The sequence below is a fragment of the Mustelus asterias genome, chromosome 19 (genome assembly GCF_964213995.1).
Source record: "Mustelus asterias chromosome 19, sMusAst1.hap1.1, whole genome shotgun sequence".
In the NCBI taxonomy this organism is placed as follows: Eukaryota; Metazoa; Chordata; class Chondrichthyes; order Carcharhiniformes; family Triakidae; genus Mustelus; species Mustelus asterias.
The window spans coordinates 34,918,279-34,940,216 of record NC_135819.1 but is presented as its reverse complement, the minus strand read 5'-3'; the positions used below and the strand labels follow the sequence as shown (position 1 = coordinate 34,940,216).

General features: G+C 45.0%; 1 protein-coding gene across 1 annotated transcript in view; it reads left to right on the top strand.

Moving 5' to 3' along the window:
* pde3a (phosphodiesterase 3A, cGMP-inhibited) overlaps positions 1-21,938 on the top strand; it is a 483,881-nt gene that overhangs the window by 338,799 nt on the left and 123,144 nt on the right. The window contains exon 3 of the mRNA XM_078235322.1: positions 19,716-19,970. Coding sequence (XP_078091448.1) covers positions 19,716-19,970 — 255 coding nt within the window. The remainder of the gene's footprint in view (positions 1-19,715; positions 19,971-21,938) is intronic.

Below are 21,938 nucleotides of genomic sequence, written 5' to 3'. Positions count from 1 at the left end.
GGGACCTGGGGTTCAATTCCCGGCTTGACTCACAAGTCTGTGTGGAGTCAAGACATTCTCCCCGTGTCCTGCGTGGGTTTCCTCTGGGTGCTCCGGTTTCCTCCCACAGTCTGAAAGATGTGCTGGTTAGAAGCATTGGCCATGCTAAATTCTCCCTCAATGTACCCGAACAGACGCCGGAGTGTGGCGACTAGGGGATTTCCACAGTAACTTCATGGCAGTGAGCCGACTTGTGACATTGATAAATAAACTTTTAAACTAAACCAAACCTATCAACCCTGTGCTCACGGACCCACTGTCTCTCGGACAAGCAATGTTTTCGAATCCCCGCCATAGCCCCGCCCAATCTCTGTAATCTCCTCCATCTCCACAGCCCTCCGAGATACCAGTGCTCCTCAAGTTCTGCATTATTGTGCAACCCCAATCAAAATTGTTCCAACATTGGTAGCTGTGCCTTCAGTTGTCTAGGCCCCAAACTCAAGAAATATCTCCCTACAGCTCACTTTCCTCCTCTAAAATATTCCCTAAAACTCACCGCTTTGACCAAGTTTTTTGGTCGTCTGATCAAATCCGTTCTTATGTGACTAGCTTAGTGGTTCAAAAAAAAGGGGGTGGCATGGGCAAGTTGGGCCGAAGGGCCTGTTTCCAAGCCGTAAACCTCAATGACTCAAGTCATACTTTGAATTACAATGCTGCTGTGAAGCACCTTGGGATGTTTCATTGGCCGGAACTTTCCGGCAGTTCATGCCGGCGGGATCTTCCGGTCCGGCAACGGCACATCTCTGCCACAGGTTTCACGGCAATGAGGGGTGCATCCAACAGGAAACCCCATTGATAATGGCAGGACCACACAATCCCGCCACCGGCCAATGGCATGCCACTTCCTGTCACGGCAGGTTGCAAGGTAAATCCCGCCCATTGTGTTAAGAGTGATATAAATTGTTGATATATTGTACGAATATTGTAACAATTCATGCAAGAATGGTCTACATAAGCTAGCACAGCCTTGCAATTATTTTCCCATTAGCCACAACAAATCAGCAATTTGTGCATTGGTATGGAGTGGAAAATGTTCTATTTTCTGTGTTTTACATAACGTAAGTAATGGTTTGGGAGAAGCAATTGAAGCCATTGTATGTTCGATGGTTTCACTGCGGACCTCCATAAATCATTGAATGTTCCAAATCTCACGACAGTCTCAACATGAAGATAGGTGCCTGGAAAATGTTTTTTCGCCTTTTCACATGGCTTCTCTCCAAATGTTCCAAGCCAAATTTTGAACATGTCTGTGAGCTGTCCTGACCTCCACCCACACCTTTCTGCTGCTTCATAAAGGAGAGTCCAGAGACTCCAGTGCTGGCCAAGGCTGATATGTCTGGCTCCTTATGGCAGCAGAGAATAAAAATACAATTTGGCCCTGCCGTCGCCCCCACCCCCTGCCCCCACTTCATGATTTTTAGACAGATTTTCTTTTTTCAAAGGGACATCATGCAAATTAATTAAAATCATGAGTGAAGTTACTACAGCTCCTTTGATAGATGAGTAGATTAAAGCATTATAGAATCCTTCTGATGCAGAAGGAGGCCATTCGGCCCATCAAGTCAGCACTAACCATAATCCCACCCAGGCCCTATTCCCATAACCCCATGCATTTACCCTAGCTGGTCCCCCTGAAACTAAGGGGCAATTTAGCATGGCCAATCTGCCTTACCCGCATATCTTTGGATTGTGGGAGGAAACCGGAGCACCTGGAGGAAACCCGCGCAGACATGGGGAGATTGTGCAAACTCCACACACTGTGACCCGAGGCGGGAATTGAACCCGGGGCCCTGGTGCTGTGAGGCAGCAGTGCTAACCACTGTGACACCGTTAGTCTAGCACTAGGTCTTGGATTTGACTGTCTGATGATGTCAAGGCCCCAAAGATCGTGCAGAGGAGATGTAATGATTGGTAGTAAGATTGTGGTATGTGGAAGGACAAGATAAGGAATAGAGAATTTTTGAATGGACCTGCCATATATTAAGTTGATCTTTCTCTGCATCCTAGCTATGACTGTAACAGTACATTTTGCACCCTCTCCTTTCCTTCTCCTCGTGTACTCTATGAACGGTATGCTTTGCCTGTATAGCGTGCAATAAATAATACTTTTCACCGCATACTAATGCATGTGACAATGATAAATCAAATCAAAAGAATTGTTCTCTTTGGGGCAGAAAAGGAGATTTAATTGAGGTGTTCAGAATAATGAGGGGTTTAATGGTACAAACAAGGAAAAGAGGTCTCCACTGCCAGGAAGGATGGTAACTTGACTCCACAGATTTAGGATAATTGACCGTACTGGAGGGAAGACCAGGAGAACTTTATTCAATGTAGCAATGATCCGGAGTGCACTGCCTGTGATGGTGGTGAAGCAGATTCAAATGTATACTTGGGTTGGAAGAATTTGCAGACAGCAAACGACTGTCCCCATATCCCTTGACATCACATCAACACTTGACCGAAATGCTGCCTTGACGTCAAAGGCTGTGCGGACAACGGGAGCTAATTGATTGTTCTTTCTAAGAACGAGCACAGCATGCTGGGTCTGAAATTCCTCATTCCCTCTTGCTCCTAATCTGATCTCATTTGTGGCCAAGGTTCTTGCAGTTAGTACCTGCTGCTTTTTGGGGAGGGGTTGAGGGGGTGGAACCTGGAAGGAAAAAATACAGTAAAATGAGAAAATAAGAATACTGGTCTTGTGTACTTTAAAATGGAACACCAGTAAAATGGGGAAATAAGAATGCCGGTTATAAACTGGGGGGGGATCAAATCTAGAAAAAAATCAGTCAGAGTTCCGGTTTCTCCTAATGGCCACAAATGCCTCCTGCAAAACGTGTGCGTATTGGGCCTTGGGGCAAGGCTCTGCTGTCGAGATATTCATGCCGAGATGCCTGTTTGAAGAATGCCATTTCTGGGTGAATAACTACATGACTGATGCTGTGTACAATACTGTACAATCCAGCAAGGGACTGTGTGGGGGGAGAAAACAAAAATCTGGCCAAATATAAAAGCAGCCCAAGGATGGAAAACAAAGTGGCTGTTGCCAGTAGTTTCTGATTTATTTCCCTGGATCCTTGGTACAGCAATTGAACCCACAAACATAACTCACTGCCGCACTTGAACAATGTGCATGCCCCAACCCTGAGCCTATTGTGACGAACTCACTAAGGCCTTTGTTTGCTCTCTACGGTTGAACAATGTGCGTGTCTGCTCATTGGCTTGCGGTAACTAATTCAGTAGCGGCCTTTGTTTTTCACAACTCACCTATGCGTAAGTTTCATCAAACCAGAAAGTAAAAATGGATAAGGAAGACCAGTTAGTCAACCTTGGTGCATCCATCTAAAAATAATCTAGAGTCCATTTTTGCAGCATTTGTTTTATTCTCTCAAGGGACATGTGCTTCACTGGTTACACCAGCATTTATTGCCCATCCCTAATTGCCCTTGAGAAGGTGGTGGTGAGCCGTCACCTTGAACCACTGCAGTCCCAGTGGTGTAGGCGCACCCATAGTGCTGTCAGGGTGAGAGTTCCAACAATTCAGCAACACTGAAGGAATGGTGATATATTGTCAAGGCAGGACAGTGAGTGACTTGGAGGGACTCTTCCAGGTGATGGTGTTTACATGCATCTGTTGCCCTTGTCCTTCTCGGTGGTAGAGTTCACTGTTTGTGAAGGTGCTATCAAAGGCGCCTTGGTGAGTTGCTGCAGTGCATCTTGTAGATGGTACACATCGTTGTCACTGTGCACTATGCTAATTTTCCAGGTTTGCCTTTCCCATATATTATGTCTAGGGGTGGCACAGTGGTTAGCACTGCTGCCTCACAGCGCCAGGGACCGGGGTTCAATTCTCAGCTTGGGTCATTGTCTGTGCGGAGTCTGCACGTTCTCCCCGTGTCTGCCTGGGTTTCCTCCGGGTGCTCCGGCTTCCTCCCATATTTTGAAAGATGTGCTGGTTAGGTGCATTGACTCGAACAAGCGCCAGAGTGTGGAGACTAGGGGAATTTCACAGTAACTTCATTGTAGGGTAAGCCTTACTTGTGACTAATAAATAAATGAACTAAAATCTTGATATAAACGCTTCCCAGTCACATCCTCTCAATGATGAAAATCTACAATTTCTCCAGAAGTTTACAAGGAAACAGTGCAAGAATTTATAGAGTAATTACAATGGGGGACTTCAACTGTCCAAAAATAGACTGGAATGGTCATCGTGGGAAGAACAGAGCAGGGCAAGAGTTCCTAGACTGTCTTCAAGGAAGTTCTCATGGATTTTGATGTAGGCCATAGCAGGCTAATGAAATTTAATTTGGTGATTCCAGATGCGATATTGGCCCTTACGCTGATGGACTGTGTATCTCTGTCTTAGATGGACAGTCTTCTGGTAATGACTGGAGTATAATTTACGGGAACCGAGCTCCTCCATGATCAAATGGTAACATCATTAAAAAGGTTTTTTGGGAAACAATCATTCCCCACCACTTTTTTAAAAAATTCAGATCAGGATGCTACAGCACCCAGAGTAGAGGATTCAATGGTAGCTCAGCTGCATTCTTGGCCAAATGGTACACAACCAAATGGTACACGAAGGGCCCTAAACAGAGACAGTTACACTAATAATAGGCCTGATATTGAAACCGGATGCAACCGATTACTTCATGGACTTGTATGACACACATGGGGATGATAAAAGCCGTTTAAATCGAAGGAATGGGAAAGAGATTGTGAATAGATGTTTTCAGTGAGATTCCCTACATCACTACGTAGTGAATTGTCCAAAAAGAGGAAATCGTGTCTCCGAAGCCACATAAGAAACAGAATATGTAGAAACCGATAGTGATGAAGATAAGGATCATGAAGGCACTTGAGCTTTGACAAGGTGTCGCCTGGATTCGACGTCTCTTTATTTTTTCTCTCCTCACAGATGCTGCAAGACCTGCTGAGATTTTCCAGCATTTTCTCTTTTGGTTTCAGATTTCGACATCCGCAGTGATTTGCGTTTCAGGGACAGACACGGCAGTAGAGGCCGAAGTTTCAGGAGGAAGGCTAGGAATCAAACCAATGACAGTAATAGGAGTGGAAGTCCCCATGATGAGGAAGTGTTGGTGACTGTATATATAATGGAGCTCATGGAGATAAGAGAAGCCAAACAAAGAGAACTGGACAGTTGGAAAGAGTTTGGGGTGTACACCGAGGTACCAGACGAAGGGCAGCCTGCTTTGTCCCATCAGTGGGTTTGCACAGAGAAAGTTTTATAGAAGATGGGACTTATAAAGCAAAGGCCAGATTAGTAGCCCGTGGGTATGTGGAACACTTGGAGGGGAAAGACATTAGGGTTGATTCATCCATAGCAAGGAAAGTGACTGAATTTTTTTCGCTGCCCTAACATCTAATAATTGGGCATATAAGTCGATAGATGAAGTCACCCAAAGAAGAAACTAATACGCAGAGACAGTTGCGGAAACTGAACAAATGCACCGTGCATTTGGTATTTCTCTGTGTGACCTGTACTGCTGAAAACTGGCTGCATCCAACTAAAAACAGATCCTGCAATGTTCTATTGGAAATCTGAAGGAAAATTGGCTGGAGTTTTTGTGATGCATGTTGATGACTTCCTGTGGGGTGGCACAGAAGAGTTTAAAAAGGGAATAATTAATCGGCTAAAGACAGAATTTAAAGTAGAGAGTCGAGTGGCTGGTGCGTTTCAATATCTCGGTCTTAATATCCTACAAAGCAAATCGGGGATAACCATGAATCAACAGGGATACCTAGACAGCATGATCCCATTCCCATAACCAGAGAATGTCTGGTTCCTCTTTTTCCATCGACCTATGAAAAAGAAACAGAATTGTTGAGGCGTATTGGGAGGCTTTCAAGTGTAAGTTGATAGGAATTCAGGGCCGGCATGTTCCTGGAAGGATGAAGGATAATTATGGCAAGTTTCGGAAACCTTGGATAACGAGAGACATCATGAGCCTAGTCAAAAAAGGCTAGGAGCCTGGGAACACACGAAGCAAGTGTGGAATGAATGCAAGGAAAGTAGAAAGAAACTTAACCAAGCAGTCAGGAGGGCTAAAAGGGTCACAAAAAGTCCTTGGCCAGCAGGATTAAAGAAAATCCCAAGGCTTTTTATATAAAAGAGCAAGAGGGTAGCCAGGAAGAGGATTGGCCCACTCAAGGACAGGGGAGGGAATCTATGTGTGGAGCCAGAGGAAATGGGCAAAGTATTAAATGAGTACTTTGCGTCAGTATTCACCAAAGAGAAGGACTTTGGGGATGATGAGTCTGGGAAAGGATGTGTAGATAGTTTGGGTCATGTTGAAATCAAAAAGGAGGAGGTATTGGGGTTCTTGTCTACCTTTATTGTTTCTCAAGTCCCCAGGGCCTGATGGGATATACCGCAGAATACTGAGAGAGGCAAGGGAAGAAATTGCTGGGGCCTTGAGAGGAATCTTTGTATCCTCACTGGCTACAGGGGAGGTCCCAGAGGATTGGAGAATAGCCAATGTCATTCCTTTGTTTAAGAAGAGTAGCAAGGATAATCCAGGTAATTACCGACTAGTGAGCCTTACCTCAGTGGTAGGGAAATTATTGGAGAGGATTCTTCGAGACAGGATTTATTCCCACTTGGAAATGAGTGGATGTATTAGCGAGAAACAGCATGGTTTCGTGAAGGGCAGGTCGCTTCTCACTAACTTGATTTGAGTTTTTCGAGGAAGTGACGAAGATGACTGAGGGTAGGGCAGTGGATGCTGTCTACGTGGACTCCAGTAAGGCCTTTGACAAGGTCATGGCAGACTGGAACAGAAGGTGAAGTTGCATGGGATCAGAGGTGGGCTGGCAAGATGGATACAGAACTGGCCTGGTCTTAGAACATAGAGGATAGCAGTGGAAGGGTATGTTTCTGAATGGAGGACTGTGACTAGTGGCATTCCTCAGGGATCAGTGCTGGCACCTTTGCTGATTGTAATATATATTACAATGATTTGAAGGAAAATGTAACTGGTTTGATTAGTAAATTTGCGGATGACACAGGTTGGTGGAATTGCAGATAATGATGAGGACCGTCAGAAGATATAACAGGATATAGATTGGTTGGAGACTTGGGCTGAGAGATGTCAGATGGAGTTTAATCCAGACAAACGTGAGGTAATGTATTTTGGAAGGACTAATACAGATGGGAAATACACAGCAAATGGCAGATCCCTTAAGAGTACTGATAGGCAAAGGGATCTGGGTGTACAGGTACACAATCACTGAAAGTGGCAATGCAGGTGGAGAAGGTAGTCAAGAAGGCATACGGCATGCTTGCCTTCATCAGCAAGGGCATTGAGTTTAAAAATAAGCAAGTCATGGTGCAGCTTTATACAACCTTAGTTAGGCCGCATTTGGAATATAGTGCTCAATTCTGGTCACCACACTACCAGAAGGATGTGGAGGCTTTGGAGAAGGTACAGAAAAGATTTACCAGAATGTTGCCTGGTATGGAGGGCATTAGATATGAGGAGAGGTTGGAGAAACTTGGTTTGTTCTCACTGGAACGACGGAGGTTGAGGGGCGACCTGATAGAAGTCTACAAGATTATGAGGGGCATGGACAGAGTGGATAGTCAGAAGCTTTTTCCCAGGGTGGAAGAGTCATTTACTGGGGGGCATAGGTTTAAGGTGCGAGGCGCTAGGTTTAAAGGAGATGTACGAGGCAAGTTTTTTACACAGAGGGTGTTGGGTGCCTGGAACTTGCTGCCGGGGGAGGTAGTGGAAGCAGATACGATAGTGACTTTTAAGGGACGTCTTGACAAATACATGAATAGGATGGGAATAGAGGCATATAGTCCTCAGAAGTGTAGGGGGTTTTAGTTGAGTCGGGCAGCATGGTCGGTGCAGGCTTAGAGGGCCTGTTCCTGTGCTGTAATTTTCTTTGTTCTTTGTCCAGTGTGATAGGACAGCTAAATTGACTATCCACGCAGACAAGACTGGATGGGAGCTATAATGTCCTCAAGCTATTTAATATGTTGAGGCACGCCTCAGTCCAAGAGATCTTGCAGACAAATAAAACTTCTAAAAATCAAAAAAATGTGAAATTAAATTCCCAGCACTGGGAGAACCGGAAGACATGAAGTTAGTTGTATTTAGTGGTGCTTCACATGCCAATCTAAAAGATGGACATTCGAGCGGTGGAGGGTTGATCATATTCTTGGTGGGTAAGGAAGGAAAATGTTGCCCCTTGGCTTGGAAAGCAAAGAAAATAAAAAGGGGAGTCAAAAGTACATTGGCAGTTGAAACCCTAGTGTTAGTGGAGGCGGTCGATATGGGGATGTATCTGTCTGACACTAACAGTTATTTTTCACGGTAACATCGGGAAAGAAGGTACCAATTGAGTGTTACGTGGATAATCGGTCCTTATGGGACAATGTTCACTCGACAAAAGGCGTAACAGAAAAGTGACTGAGAATTGATTTGGCCAGCATTAAACAAGGAGGTTTCAAAGCTCAACTAGGTTGGTGCAAACCTACAGTTACCCAATACCAAAACGGGCGCAGATACTGGAAAGTTGTTAAAAATACTGGAGAATCGTTACCTAAAATTAATTTGAACAAAAAAAGAAGAAAGGAATCTGTTATAATGTAACCAATGGTAACATGCTGTGAGGGTCAGCTGACTTGTAGACAATGTAACCGATGGCAAAATGATGTGGTGGTCAGCTGACCCAATATAAATAAGAAGCAGATGGAGATTTTGGGGAGCTTGTTTGGCCCCAAGTGTTGGAGTAATGACATTTCTTTATTAAGTCTTTTTCTTTGATTTACTTTCTGAAGTTAGTTCTTTTATTGCTTGCAACTTAAGTACTCTTACTGCTGGATGAACATCATCTAGGATACAGTTATCATTATATCTTAGAAACCCAACAGCATAGAAAGAGGCCATTCGGCCCATCGAGTCTGCACCGACCACAATCCCACCCAGGCCCTACCCCCATATCCCTACATATTTTACCCGCTAATCCCTCTAATCTACGCATCCCAGGACACTAAGGGGCAATTTTAGCATGGCCAATCAACCTAACCCGCACATCTTTGGACTGTGGGAGGAAACCGGAGCACCCGGAGGAAACCCACGCAGACACGAGGAGAATGTGCAAACTCCACACAGACAGTGACCCAAGCCGGGAATCGAACCCGGGTCCCTGGAGCTGTGAAGCAGCAGTGCTAACCACTGTGCTACCATGCCGCCCTATATTTGGGTTGGTTATGGAAAAAGACAAGGAATAATGCAGAATAAGAATATTCAACTGTGGTAAAGCCAACTGCAATGGGGTACTACTGCCCCAGTTAAATTGGAATCCAGGAATAGCAGGCAAAACTATAACCAGCTGCCTTTAAGAAGGAATGGTTCAAGCATGGTCAAGTATTATTCCCATGAAGGGGAAAGCAAACAAGTCCATCGCTCCCTAGGCAATGAAACAGGCAGAGATTCAGATGAAGCAGAAAAAAATGTGCTCATGTCAGGTGAATAGTACGATTGAGAACCAGGCCGAATATAGAAGGTTCAGAGGGTAGTGGAAAAAGCAAATAAGAGAAACAGAGAATGAGACGAGACCGGCAGCTTAAAGGGAGTCCAAGAGTCCTCTATAGATAGGGTGGCACAGTGGCTAGCACTTTAGCCTCGCAGCGTCAGGGACCTGGATTCAATTCTGGCCTCGAGTGACTGTGTGGAGTTTGCACATTCTCCCCGTGTCTGCGTGGGTTTCCTCCAGGTTCTCTGGTTTCCTTCCACAGTCCAAAGATGCGTGGCTTAGGTTGATTGGCCATGCTAAATTGACCCTTTAGTGTCAGTGGAATTAGTAGGGTTACGTGGGGTTGCAGGGATAGGAACTGAGTGAGATTGTTGCCAGTGCAGGCTTGATGGGCCAAATGGCCTCCTTCTGCACTGTAGCGATTCTGTGATATCTATGATATATAAATAGTAAAATGGTGGTAAAAGGAGTGGGGCCAGTTAGGGACCACAGAGGGATCCACACATCGAGGTGGGGGAAATGGCTCCAGTATTAAATTAATACTTTGCATCTATCTTTACCAAGGAAGAAGTAGTTCATAGAAGCATAGAATCCATAGAGTACAGGAGGCTACCATTTGGCCCATCGAGCCTGCACCGACCACAATCCCACCCTATCCCTGTAACCCTACATGTTTACCCTGCTAATCCCCCCCGAAACTACGGTCAATTTAGCATAGCCAACCCACCTAACCTGCAAATCTTTGAATTGTGGGAGGAAACCGGAGCACCCGGAGGAAACCCACGCAGACACAGAGAGAACGTGCAGACTCCGCACAGGCAGTGACCCAGGCCAGGAATCGAACCCGGGTCCCTGCCACTGTAAGGCAGCGGTGCTAACCACTGTGCCACCATGTCCAGGTCATGCTGAAAGAGGAGCTAGTTGAGGCACCTGAAGGGTTTAAAATTGATAAGAAGGGACATTGGATAGGCTGTCTGTACTTAAAGTTGACGGGATGAGATGCATCAATAATACTGAGGGAAGTGAGAGTGGAAATTGTGCAGGCACTGACTATAATTTTCCAATATGCCTTGGCACCCAGGAGTGGTGCCAGAAAACTGGAGGGTTTCAAATGTTGCACCTCTGTTCAGTAAAGGGAAGCCAAGCAACCACAAGCTAAAAGTCAGCATGAGTTTTGTGTGTTTAATTAACTTGCTTGAGTTTCTTCATGAGGTAACAGAGACAATTGAGGGCAATGGTGTTAAAATGCTACACGTGGACTTCCAAAAAGCATTTGATAAAAGTGTCGCACTACAGAGGGAAGTTACAGCTCATGGAATAAAAGGGATAACAGCAACATGGATACGGGAGTAGCTGAGTGACAGGACTCCGGTTCACGCTGATATATATGTTAATGAACTAGACCTTGGCGTGCAGGGTACAATTTCAAAATTAATGAATGACGTAAAGCTTGGAAGCATTGTGACCCACGAGGAGGTTGTTGGAGAACTTCGAAAGGACATAAACATAATGGTGGAATGGATGTAAAAGTGGCAGATGAAATTTCATACAGAGAAGTGTGAAGTGATACATTTTTATAGGAAGAAAGCATAAAGACAATATAAAATAAAGGGGACAATTCTAAAGGAGGTGCAGGAGCCAAGGGACCAGGCTGTATATGTTCATAAACCGCTGAGGCTGGTAGGACAGCTGGAGAGCATGGTTAATAATGCATACAGTATTCTGGGCTTCATCAGCAGGTGCATAAAGTATAAAAGCAAGAAAATTGCATAAAACACTGGTTCAGCCTCAACTAGAGTATTGTCTCCAGCTCTGTGTATTACGCTTTAGGAAGGATACAAAGAGACCAGAAAGGGTGCAGAAAAGATTCACGACTCACCGGTTCTGGAAATGAAGAATTTATTTTGTCTAGAAAGATTGGAGAAGGGCAGAGATCTTTGAGTGCTGGAAGAGGTCACAGCGAAGGTCATGGAGGGATTTGAAGACAAGGATCAGAATTTTACAATTTGGGGGAGATGGTGGTGTACTGGACTAGCAACCCAGAGGCTCAAGCTAAAACTCTTCTTCTTGGAGAAGAGAAGGCTAAGAGGAGATTTGATGGAGATGGTCAAAATCATGAGGGGTCTGGACAGGACAGATGGGGAGCAATTGTTCCCATTGGCAGGAGGATCGGGAAGAAGGGGACACAGATTTAAGAAAACTGGCAAAATAAGTAATGGTGAGGTGAGTGGTTAGGATCATGAATGCACTGCCTTAGAGTTTGGTGGAGGCAGGTCCTTCTTCCTGCCCTATCCATGTAATGCTATGCAACTTACCATGGCTAATTCATCTAACCTTGGGATGCTAGGAGGCAATTTAGCATGGCTAATCCACCTAACCTGCACATCTTTGGGGTGTGAAGGGAAACTGGAGCACCCGGAGGAAACCCACGCAGACACGGGGAGAACGTGGAGACTCCACACAGACAGTGATCCAAGCCAGGAATTGAACGAGGGTCCCTGGCGCTGTGAGGCAGCAGTGCGAACCACTGTGCCACGCCTCATATATCCCAATCTTTCCTTACTTGGCTCAGTGTCATATTTTGTTTGATAATGCTTCTGAGAAACACCTGGAAAGTTGTACTGTGTTAAAGGTGCTACATAAATGGAGGCTGTTGTTGGATATTAGTCTCCTAAAATGATGTCAGAACATGCTCTAAGCTGCAACAGATAGATCTCCTTACAAAAAGTAATAGATGTGCACAGTTACAGGTTTCAAAATTATTGACATTCTGCCACGGCGCTCAGCTCAATTCAGATCTAACCCATTAATATTTTTGCTTCTTTGTTTATGAGCAGTAAATCAATGGTTGGTAGCTCATGAGTAGGCCACACTGCACTATCTTTTACGTCAGGAGCTGTGATGTTCAACCAGTCTGTTCCTTCCAATCAGAAGCAGCAACCTTCAGATATAATGATGTGAATTGTGATGCCCGTCAGCAGTTTCCATGGTAACCCCATGGTTAAGGCTGAGAGTGTTGAATGAAACCATCCAGAAATGCAGCAAGTAAAATCTGAAATTGATCCTCCTTTGACGTTTTAGAGAAATGTGCGCATTAATTGCGTAATAATGGGTAACAATTACTTTCCCAGCACCATCCACAGCCCCAACCATGGCCTAACAATTTATAGAAGAAAACCTGGTGAGGGAATAGTTTAAAGTTTACTTATTAGTGTCTCAAGTAGACTTGCAGTAACGCTGCAATGAAGTTACTGTGAAACTCCCCTAGTTGCCACACTCCGGGCGCCTGTTCGGGTACACTGAGGGAGAATTGAGCATGGCCAACGCACGTAACCAGCACGTCTTTCAGACCGTGGGAGGAAACCGGAGCACCTGGAGGAAACCCACGCAGACACGGGGAGAAAGTGCAGACTCTGCATAGACAGTGACCCAATCCGGGAATTGAACCTGTGTCCCTGGCTAACCACTGTGCCACCGTGTCAAATAATTACAGAATCTGACAAAGGGTAAACGCCTAAATTAGTTAATGTAATATATTTGGGGTCATCTGAAAATGTTGGTTATAAAGATGAATTAATTGTTATTAAGAGGCTTTTGTCTCAGTATTGTACTTGGGGTCACAACAAAGCACAGCTTCCATTGGTATGTGTTTTCTATCCTTTATATCGCACACTTTTGTAATGACCATGTTTAGGGATTGCATGTCATTGCATTTACAAACTTCACCATGATACTTCAACTGGTGTTTTACCTCCCTTTTTATACACTCTGTGCTTGGATTTTAATATATGGCCACCCCCCCAGAAGTTAGTGGGAAGGTAATTTAATTTGGCAGGAGGGTGGCATTAGGGAGAGGTCCCTGCTGCCTTTCCACATCTGCCCCGATTAAGGCCGGGACAGGAAAGCTCATGGACAACCTTCCCACCCTGACATCAATTGAGGCTCTTGCCTGGGTAATGAATGCCCACATAAGGGCCTCACCCCTGCTGCTGCTGGTACTTACATAGTAGTAGGCATGAGACTTGGCATGTGGGTCCCCCATCTTGGGGAGGGTCTACCACAACCTTAAGTGGTGCTGATTGGCAATGAATTTGATCGTCCTTCTGCAAGTGGGCATGGGAGAAGGACTGGTGTGAGTCACATCGCCCACTCTAAATTCCGTCCTGTGAGTGAGCAGTGTCATGTACACCCATTTCTCAGTAACAGGGCATGCTGTAATTTATATAGGGTTCAATCATCACCAAGGGGGAAATGTCAGGTTCAGGGTATGACTGATACAGACTAACATCTTGACAGCATTTCTTCATATTTAATCCAAAAAAAATTAACTTAAAAAATCCAGACATCGACAGCTTTAACTCTGCAAAGGATGGTTTTTGGACAAAGCATCTGGAATAAAAATGCTCATTGCTGTTTAAAATTTTCAGAAGTGGGGAAGAGGGATGGCACAGTGGTTAGCACTGCTGCCTCACAGCGCCAAGGTCCCGGGCTCGGTTCCCAGCTTGGGTCACTGTCTGTGCGGAGTTTGCATGTTCTCCCCGTGTCTGCGTGGGTTTCCTCCGGGTGCTCCGGTTTCCTCCCACAATCTGAAAGACGTGCTGGTTAGGTGGATTCGCCATGCTAAATTCTCCCTCAGTGTACCCGCACAGCCGCCAGAGTATGGCGACTAGGGGATTTTCACAGTAACTTCATTGCAGTGTTAATGTAAGCTTACTTGTGACTAATAAATAAATAATGAATAAAATAGAACAAACCTCCAGCTCCTTTTCTCTGGCCTGTACTTTTGGCATTACGTGTCAAGGCGATTAATTCATTGAGGTACAGCAATGATATTTGGTTTTTCAAATGGTAAAATTTCTATATTTTACATTGAACATTTTAGGTATTTCAATACATTAAAATGAAACTCTGTCAATTACCTTATGGAAACAAAAATTTGCTTCTGGTATAGGCGAAGTGAAACAGCCCTCTCTTGGAGCCAGGGAAAACCAAACATGATGTATCATATTTTGCTTTTAAACTGAACTTAACAATATCACTAATTCCAAAACAATACTGTGGCTACAAGAGCAAGTCAGAGGCTGGGAATCTTGTAGCGAGTAATCACCATTGTGGGTCGGATCTCAAACAATGACAAGACAGAGTACAGGAATGCGATAGAGAATCTGGTGAACTGGTGCAGCGACAATAATCTCTCCCTCAATGTCAACAAAATGAAGGAGATTGTCATCAACTTCAGGAAGCGTAAAGGAGAACCTGCCCCTGTCTACATCAATGGGAACGAAGTAGAAAGGGTCGTGAGCTTCAAGGTTTTAGGTGCTCAGATCATCAACAACCTGTCCTGGTGCCCCCCCCTCCCCCCATGCCGACACAATAGTTAAGAAATTCCACCAATGCCTCTACTTTCTCAGAAGACTAAGGAAATTTGGCATGTCAGCTACAACTCCCATCAGCTTTTACAGATGCACCATAGAAAGCATTCTTTCTGGTTGTATCACAGCTTGGTATGGCTCCTGCTCTGTCCAAGACCTCAAGAAACCACAAAGGAATGTGAATGAAGCCCAGTCCATCACTCAGACCAGCCTCCCATCCATTGACTCTGTTTACACTTCCCGCTGCCTCGGCAAAGCAGCCAGTATAATCAAGGACCTCACACACCTTGGACATTCTCTCTTCCACCTTCTTCCATCAGGAAAAAGATACAAAAGTCTGATCATGTACCAACCGACTCAAAAACAGCTTCTTCCCTGCTGCCATCAGACTTTTGAATGGACCAACCTTGCATTAAGTTGATCTTTCTCTACAGCCTAGCTATGACACAACATTCTGCACCCTCCTTTCTTCCCTATGTACAGTGTGCTTTGTCTGTATAGCGCGCAAGAAATAATACTTTTCACTGTATCCCAATGCATGTGACAATAATAAATCAAATCACCTCCTAACTCCCCAAAATCTGTCCATCCTCTACAAGGCACAAGTCAGGAGTGTGATGGAATACTCTCCACTTGCCTGGATGGGTGCAGCTCCAATAACACCCAAGAGGTTCGAAACCATCCAGGACAAAGCAGCCCCACTTGAATGGTACCCAATCCACAACAATTTACTCCTCCATCACCGACGCACAGTAGTAGCAGTGTGTACATCTACAAGATGCTCTGCAGGACCTCACCAAGGTTCCTTTGACAGCACCTTTCAAACCCATGACCATTAACCTAGAAGGACAAGGGCAGCTGATACCTCGGAACATCACCACCTGCAAGTTCCCCTCTAAGCCACTCATCATCCTGACTTGGAACTATATTCACTCTCACTGCTTCAAAATCCTGGAGCTCCCTTCCTAACAGCACTGTGGGTGTGCCTCCACCGCATGGACTGCAGCGGTTCAAGAAGGCAGCTCACCACCAGCTTCTCAAGGGCAATTAGCGATGGGCAATAAATGCTGGTCTAGCCAGTGAGACCCACATCCCTTGAATGAATAAAAAAATACTGACAATGAAGTTTTATTGGCCTGGCTATCTGAAAATTAGTCAACTCTGTACTTCAAGCAACCATGTCATCCATACGAACACTGGCAAAGTGCTAGACGGTGCAATTGACAAAAGGTCCTTTTGGGTTTTATTTTAAGTCAAGACCTTGGTCATTGTTTTGCCAGTTCACAGCATTTACATTGGTAAGTTTGGTTTCTGTGGATTGTTGGCAGATTTATTGATCCTGTTTTACTGCGGATGCGGAAACCAGAGTGAACATTGCTGAGCAGGTAGTTTGGGTAGTGGTGTCGTCGAAGACCCTGGGTGGGCTGGGTTGTGGTAGTCGCAAGTCACAATAAAAGGCCAAGCTGAGGGCTCCATGATCACAGTTAGGACCCACAGCCATTGGCAGATCCAACAAATTTCCAATTGTTATGGTGAATAGGCTGGAACCTTGAGGAGGAAGGGATGCTCACAGGCGAGGTGTCTTCAGGAAGAGGACTTGCGTTTACTTTCGGCAGCACAGCGGTTAGCACTGCTGCCTCACAACACCAGGGATCAAGTTCAATTCCAGCTTCGGGTCACTGTCTGTGTGGATTTTGCACGGGCTCCCCGTGTCTGCGTCCTCTGGGTGCTCTGATTTCCTCCCATAATCCAAAGGTGTGCAAGTTGGGTTGATATGGCCATACTAAATTGCCCCATAGTGTCAGGAGGGGGGTAATACATGGGGATAGAGCCTGAGTAGGATTGTTGTTGGTGCAGACTCAATGTGCTGAATGGCCTCCTTCTGCACTGTAAGGATTCTTTGAGTACACAACACAAAGGCAACAGGTAAACCTCTCCTGCTTTCTTTTCCCTAGACATATTGATCATTAAAATTGAAAATGCGGAACTCCTATAAGTAACTCAACCATGAGGCATGAAGAAATTAGCAGAGCACCAGCCGCTGGCAGTATCACTTCAGTCCCCTGCTGTGCGATCCATCAGATATTCCAGTCCAAGTCAATAAACGTTTAACTGAAGAGCGACGTAATACCGATTGTTTTGATAGCCCAGGATCAATCTCGACTCGCAGAATCCAGCTCTGAGAGATGACGGTCTTCTAGGGTGTTTAAGCGGACAGTGTGAAAGGTTCTAAAGCTCAGACAGCCACAGAGGGGCACATATCAAGGTTATAGCTAACACATGCAGCTGACAGAGGATTTAGACAAATGCTTATTGGGTTCATAATCAATCTAACAGCGGCAAGGGCCATTAACATTGCAATGAGCAACATTAAGTCGAAACCCAACAACTCCTTTTAACATAGATCAATGCGAATTTATTATAAACCAGCTGACACCACATCCAACAGTATAATGCCCATTTTCAACTGGATTCTCGATGCTTTTTAAAAGCTCTCTCTACTTATTCCGCCAACACCATCCATTTTTTTAACACATCGCTCAGTTGCCAAAGACTTAACTGATTTCACACACTATGGAAACCATTCCACAGGAGAAGAATTGTTCCCTTATGTCGTTTGTAAGATTATATAATAACATATGGTTAACCTATAAAGTTCCCCACAGAGCTTATTCTGGAGTGAAAGGAAGAGCTTATCTCACCAAAAGAAAAGCCCTAAAAGGATCAATACTACAATGAAGGGAAAATATACAACTTAGAGAAACGGATTGAGAAAAGCCGATGATTTGATTTATTATTGTCACATGTATTAGTATACAGCGAAAAGTATTGTTTCTTGCGCATTGCACAGACAAAGCATACCATTCATACAGCAAGAAAGGAGAGTGCAGAATGTATAGTCATAGCGAGGGTGTAGAGAAAGATCAACTTAATGCAAGGTCGGTCCATTCAAAAGTCTGATGGCAGCAGGGAAGAAGCTGTTCTTGTGTCGGTTGGTACGTGACCTCAGACTTTTGTATCTTCTTCCCGATGGAAAAAGGTGAAAGAGAGGATGTCCGGGTGCGTGGGGTCCTTGATTATGCTGGCTGCTTTTCCGAGGCAGTGGGAAGTGTAGACAGAATCAATGGATGCGAGGCTGGTTTGTGTGATGAACTAGGTTATGTTCACAACCCTTTTGTAGTTTTTTGCGGTCTTGGGCAGAGCAGGAGCCATACCAAGCTGTGATACAACCAGAAAGAATGCTTTCTATAGTGCATCTGTAAATGTTGGTGAGGGTATCCTGAAGGCTGATTGCAGCCTCTATTTCTGATTAAGATAGAGATCCGCAGGCTCACAGCAGAACTGAAAGATGAATACTGAATAAAAGCAAAAGAATGTGGATGTTAAAAATATAAAAAATGAAGAGCAAGCGGATGGGATTTTCTGGTCCTACCCACCACAGGTTCGGAAATTCCTACCTGAGCACAATGGACCTTTCGCTGGTCCATCGAATTATCAGCCCTGCCCAGTTAAATTGTGTAAGAAGTTTAACAACACCAGGTTAAAGTCCAACAGGTTTATTTAGTAGCAAAAGCCACAGTTTACCCCAGTCCAATGCCGGCATCTCCGCATCACGGTTAAATTGTACCATCCTTCATCCTTATTTTCACATTCCTGTGGCGAGTGGGACTGGAAGATTTAGGCAAGTGTTGGAAAAACCCAGCAGGTCTGGCAGCATCCGTGGAGAGAGAAACGAAGCTAACGTTTCAAGTTTGGAAGATTGAGGGGGAAATCTCCGTAAAATTCTCCAAGGACTGAACAGGGTACATGCAGGAAGGATGTTCCTAATGGTGGGGGTGTCCAGAATCAGGGGTCACAGTCTAAGGATACGGGGTAAACCTTTGAGAAGTTTCTTCACCCAAAGAGTGGTGAGCCTCTGGAATTCATTATCACAGAAAGTAGTTGAGGCCAAAACATTGAATGTTTTCAAGAAGCAGTTAGATATAGCTCTTGAAGTGAAGGGGATCAAAGGATATGGGGGAAAGGCTATTGAGTTGAGTGATCAGTCATGGTCATAATGAATAGCAGAGCAGGCTCGAAGAGCCAAATGGCCTATTTTCTACATCCTACAAGTCCATATGACACTCTGCCAGAACTGCTGACATTTTCCAGCATTTAGGAATACTAGATAACAAGTATTATATATAACATGAGTGAGGATTAGGGTTAAATCATGGCGTATTGGTTAAAATGAGTTGTTAGCTATTCTACGCTATGCGGAGTTCCAAAGTCGTCTCATTGATGGCAGATGTAAGTTACCGATTAAATTGTACCATATTTCATCCTTATTTTCAAATCCTTATTCACACCTATGCCCATTGGTGAATCAATGGGAAAATTAACAAGAAAGAATTCTCCAGCCATCCATGTTGGCGGGATTCTCCGGTCTCGCCGGCCACACATCCGCGGATTTCCCGCCAGCATGGGATGATGTCAATGGGAATTCCCATTGACAGTGGCGGGACCAGAGAATCCCATCGCTAGTAAACCACACGCCACCTCCCGCCGGTGGGAAACACACAGCTGGGAGGCTGAAGAATCTCGTTCAGATTGGTAGTAGACAGCCCACATTCTTACATTGAATGGCAGAATTAGCTAATTAGTGAGCATTACATAGGCTGATTGAAATGTGTTGGATATAGAAAATTCATCTGAATTAAAAGCCGAGTTTATGCATTTCATTTTCTCGATGGATAAGTAAAAGTTTGGTGCACCTTCTTGGGCTACTGTTAACGTATCCTTATTTTCTTTCAGTCTTCAGGCACCAGCGTCACTGTGGACATAGCTGTGATGGGTGAGGCGCACGGATTAATTACAGATCTTCTGGCCGATCCTTCCCTGCCGCCCAATGTCAGTACCTCCTTGAGGGCCGTCAGCAATCTCCTCAGCACACAGCTGACCTTTCAGCCCATCCACAAACCCAGAATAAATCCGTTAGTGTCGTTCAGTGAGTCCTACACGGGCTCTGACTCCGAAGAATGCCCAGGAGAGAAACTCACTATCCCAAAGGTATACCTAGAGATCTTCCATTTTCCATTGATCATGTGTTGGCTGGCAGCAATCTTCACTTTTTTTTGTTGTTTGATGTTTGTGTATCTTTTCCTATGATCGAACAAATCCCTCGTTCACCCGTGCACAGCAGCCTTTGCTGTGGAAAGTCAGGATTTCTCATATCTTCCGGCGGCAGCCAATGGCAGTCCTTAAGAGAGGAACATATGTGGCTAAAGAGTCAGAATTTTCCAGACCTGCCCATCAATGTGTTCCCGACGGACGGTGGTAGCTGGATAGTGGGAGCGGATGGTGCCAAATTAGAGGGACTGTTTCAGGACTTCCCAGCTGTGGATAATGGGCGCTGGGGGTTAACAGAATTGGGGATTGTCCATACTTCAGTTGCAAGCAATAAAAGAACTAACTTCAGAAAGTAAATCAAAGAAAAAGGTTTAGTAAAGAAACTTAATTGCTCTAACACTTGGTCGCATAAGCTCCCCACAATTCCCATCTGCTTCTAATTTATACCGGGTCAGCTAACAACCACATCATTTTGCCATTGGTTACATTGTCTACAGGTCAGCTGACCCTGACAGCATGTTGCCATTGGTTACATTATAACCAGGATAACAGAAGCCTAGGCCAAAATCTTACCACCATTCACGGGATTTTCCCATCCCACTGCCATGAACGGAGATTTGGCTGGGTGCCAAATTCTCTGATCTCGCTGCAGCGGGAGCGTGAATGGCCGGTAAGGTCGCACCCTTAGTCTTTCCTTGTGGGGTCTGAAGGGGCTCCTGTTCCACTGGACTCCAGCAAGTGAATTTTCTTTCCATGGACCTCGCTAGCTTCTGAGCAGGTTCACATGTTGGGAATGTAAGAGTAGTGAACACGACAGGTGCTCCCCTTAGGCAATGAACAAAATCCCTCTGAGGCCCCTGGTATGTCACGGTGAGTGTAGAATTTCTGTTCAGTCGGAGGGTAGACAGGACTGCGGTGAAGTGACTGCTGAGGGGGACTGAGCAAGTTTAGTTATGGGTTGATGTCACTGAAACTGAGAACCCACTTGGTGCAAATTCTAAGGGCGGAAGGATGTCCCAGTGAAGAAGTTAGTGTGGGGCTTGGGTGAGTGGCAGGCAAGTCTTGCATGAACCGTTTGTGGGGTTGGTTAGCGCAGTTGGTTAGATGGCTGGAGTGTGATGCAGTATGATGTCAACAGCATGGGTTCAATTCTTGTACCAGTTGTGGTACCACATGGAAGTCTGCTTTTTTTCCCATTGCCTCACGCTTGATGTGAAGTGATGCCTGTCAAGCTATCAAACCCATTTCTCTCACTCTAATGGAGGGAGAAGCCAATGGTCATTCATGGACTGTGCATAGTTACCGTTTTGCTGCGTCAATGGCAACTAGCCAATGAGCCTTAAATGAACTGCTGGAGGTGGCAAACACTTTACCTGCTTATCATTTATGTGGAGCCAAGAGGCAGAGGAGTATTTCTTCAGGCTACCTCAGCTGTACAGGCCTTGCCTGGCTGGTCATGACCTTCTCCTTTGGCAAAGCATAGCCCCTCTCCCAAAATATACCTGTAGACCAGCTTGGTGTCGAAACCTCTCTCCTCCTGTGACCATTGTTGGCTCGATAGGTGGTTATCAAACCATCAGACAGATGGATCTGTGGATTTGTAAGAGGAAGTTTAGTGAATAAGCTAGTCAGGCATCCCGACACAGCTCACTGGTTTTATGTAGATGAGGCCCAAGGCTTGGTTTCCAGTGCAATTAGCCTGACATCCTCCGCACATTGGAATAGAACTTTGTGAGGGGGCAGGCAAAAGGATACTGGAGACATTAGTGATTTTAAACTCTATGTAGGTCTACGATAGCTGCATTGATGTAGCTATCGTAGACCTATAAGCGGTTGCACATACAAGTGTGATCGGAATTCTTCAACAGTTGGCGTAATTTCTAGGTGAACGATTTTATCGAATTGAAC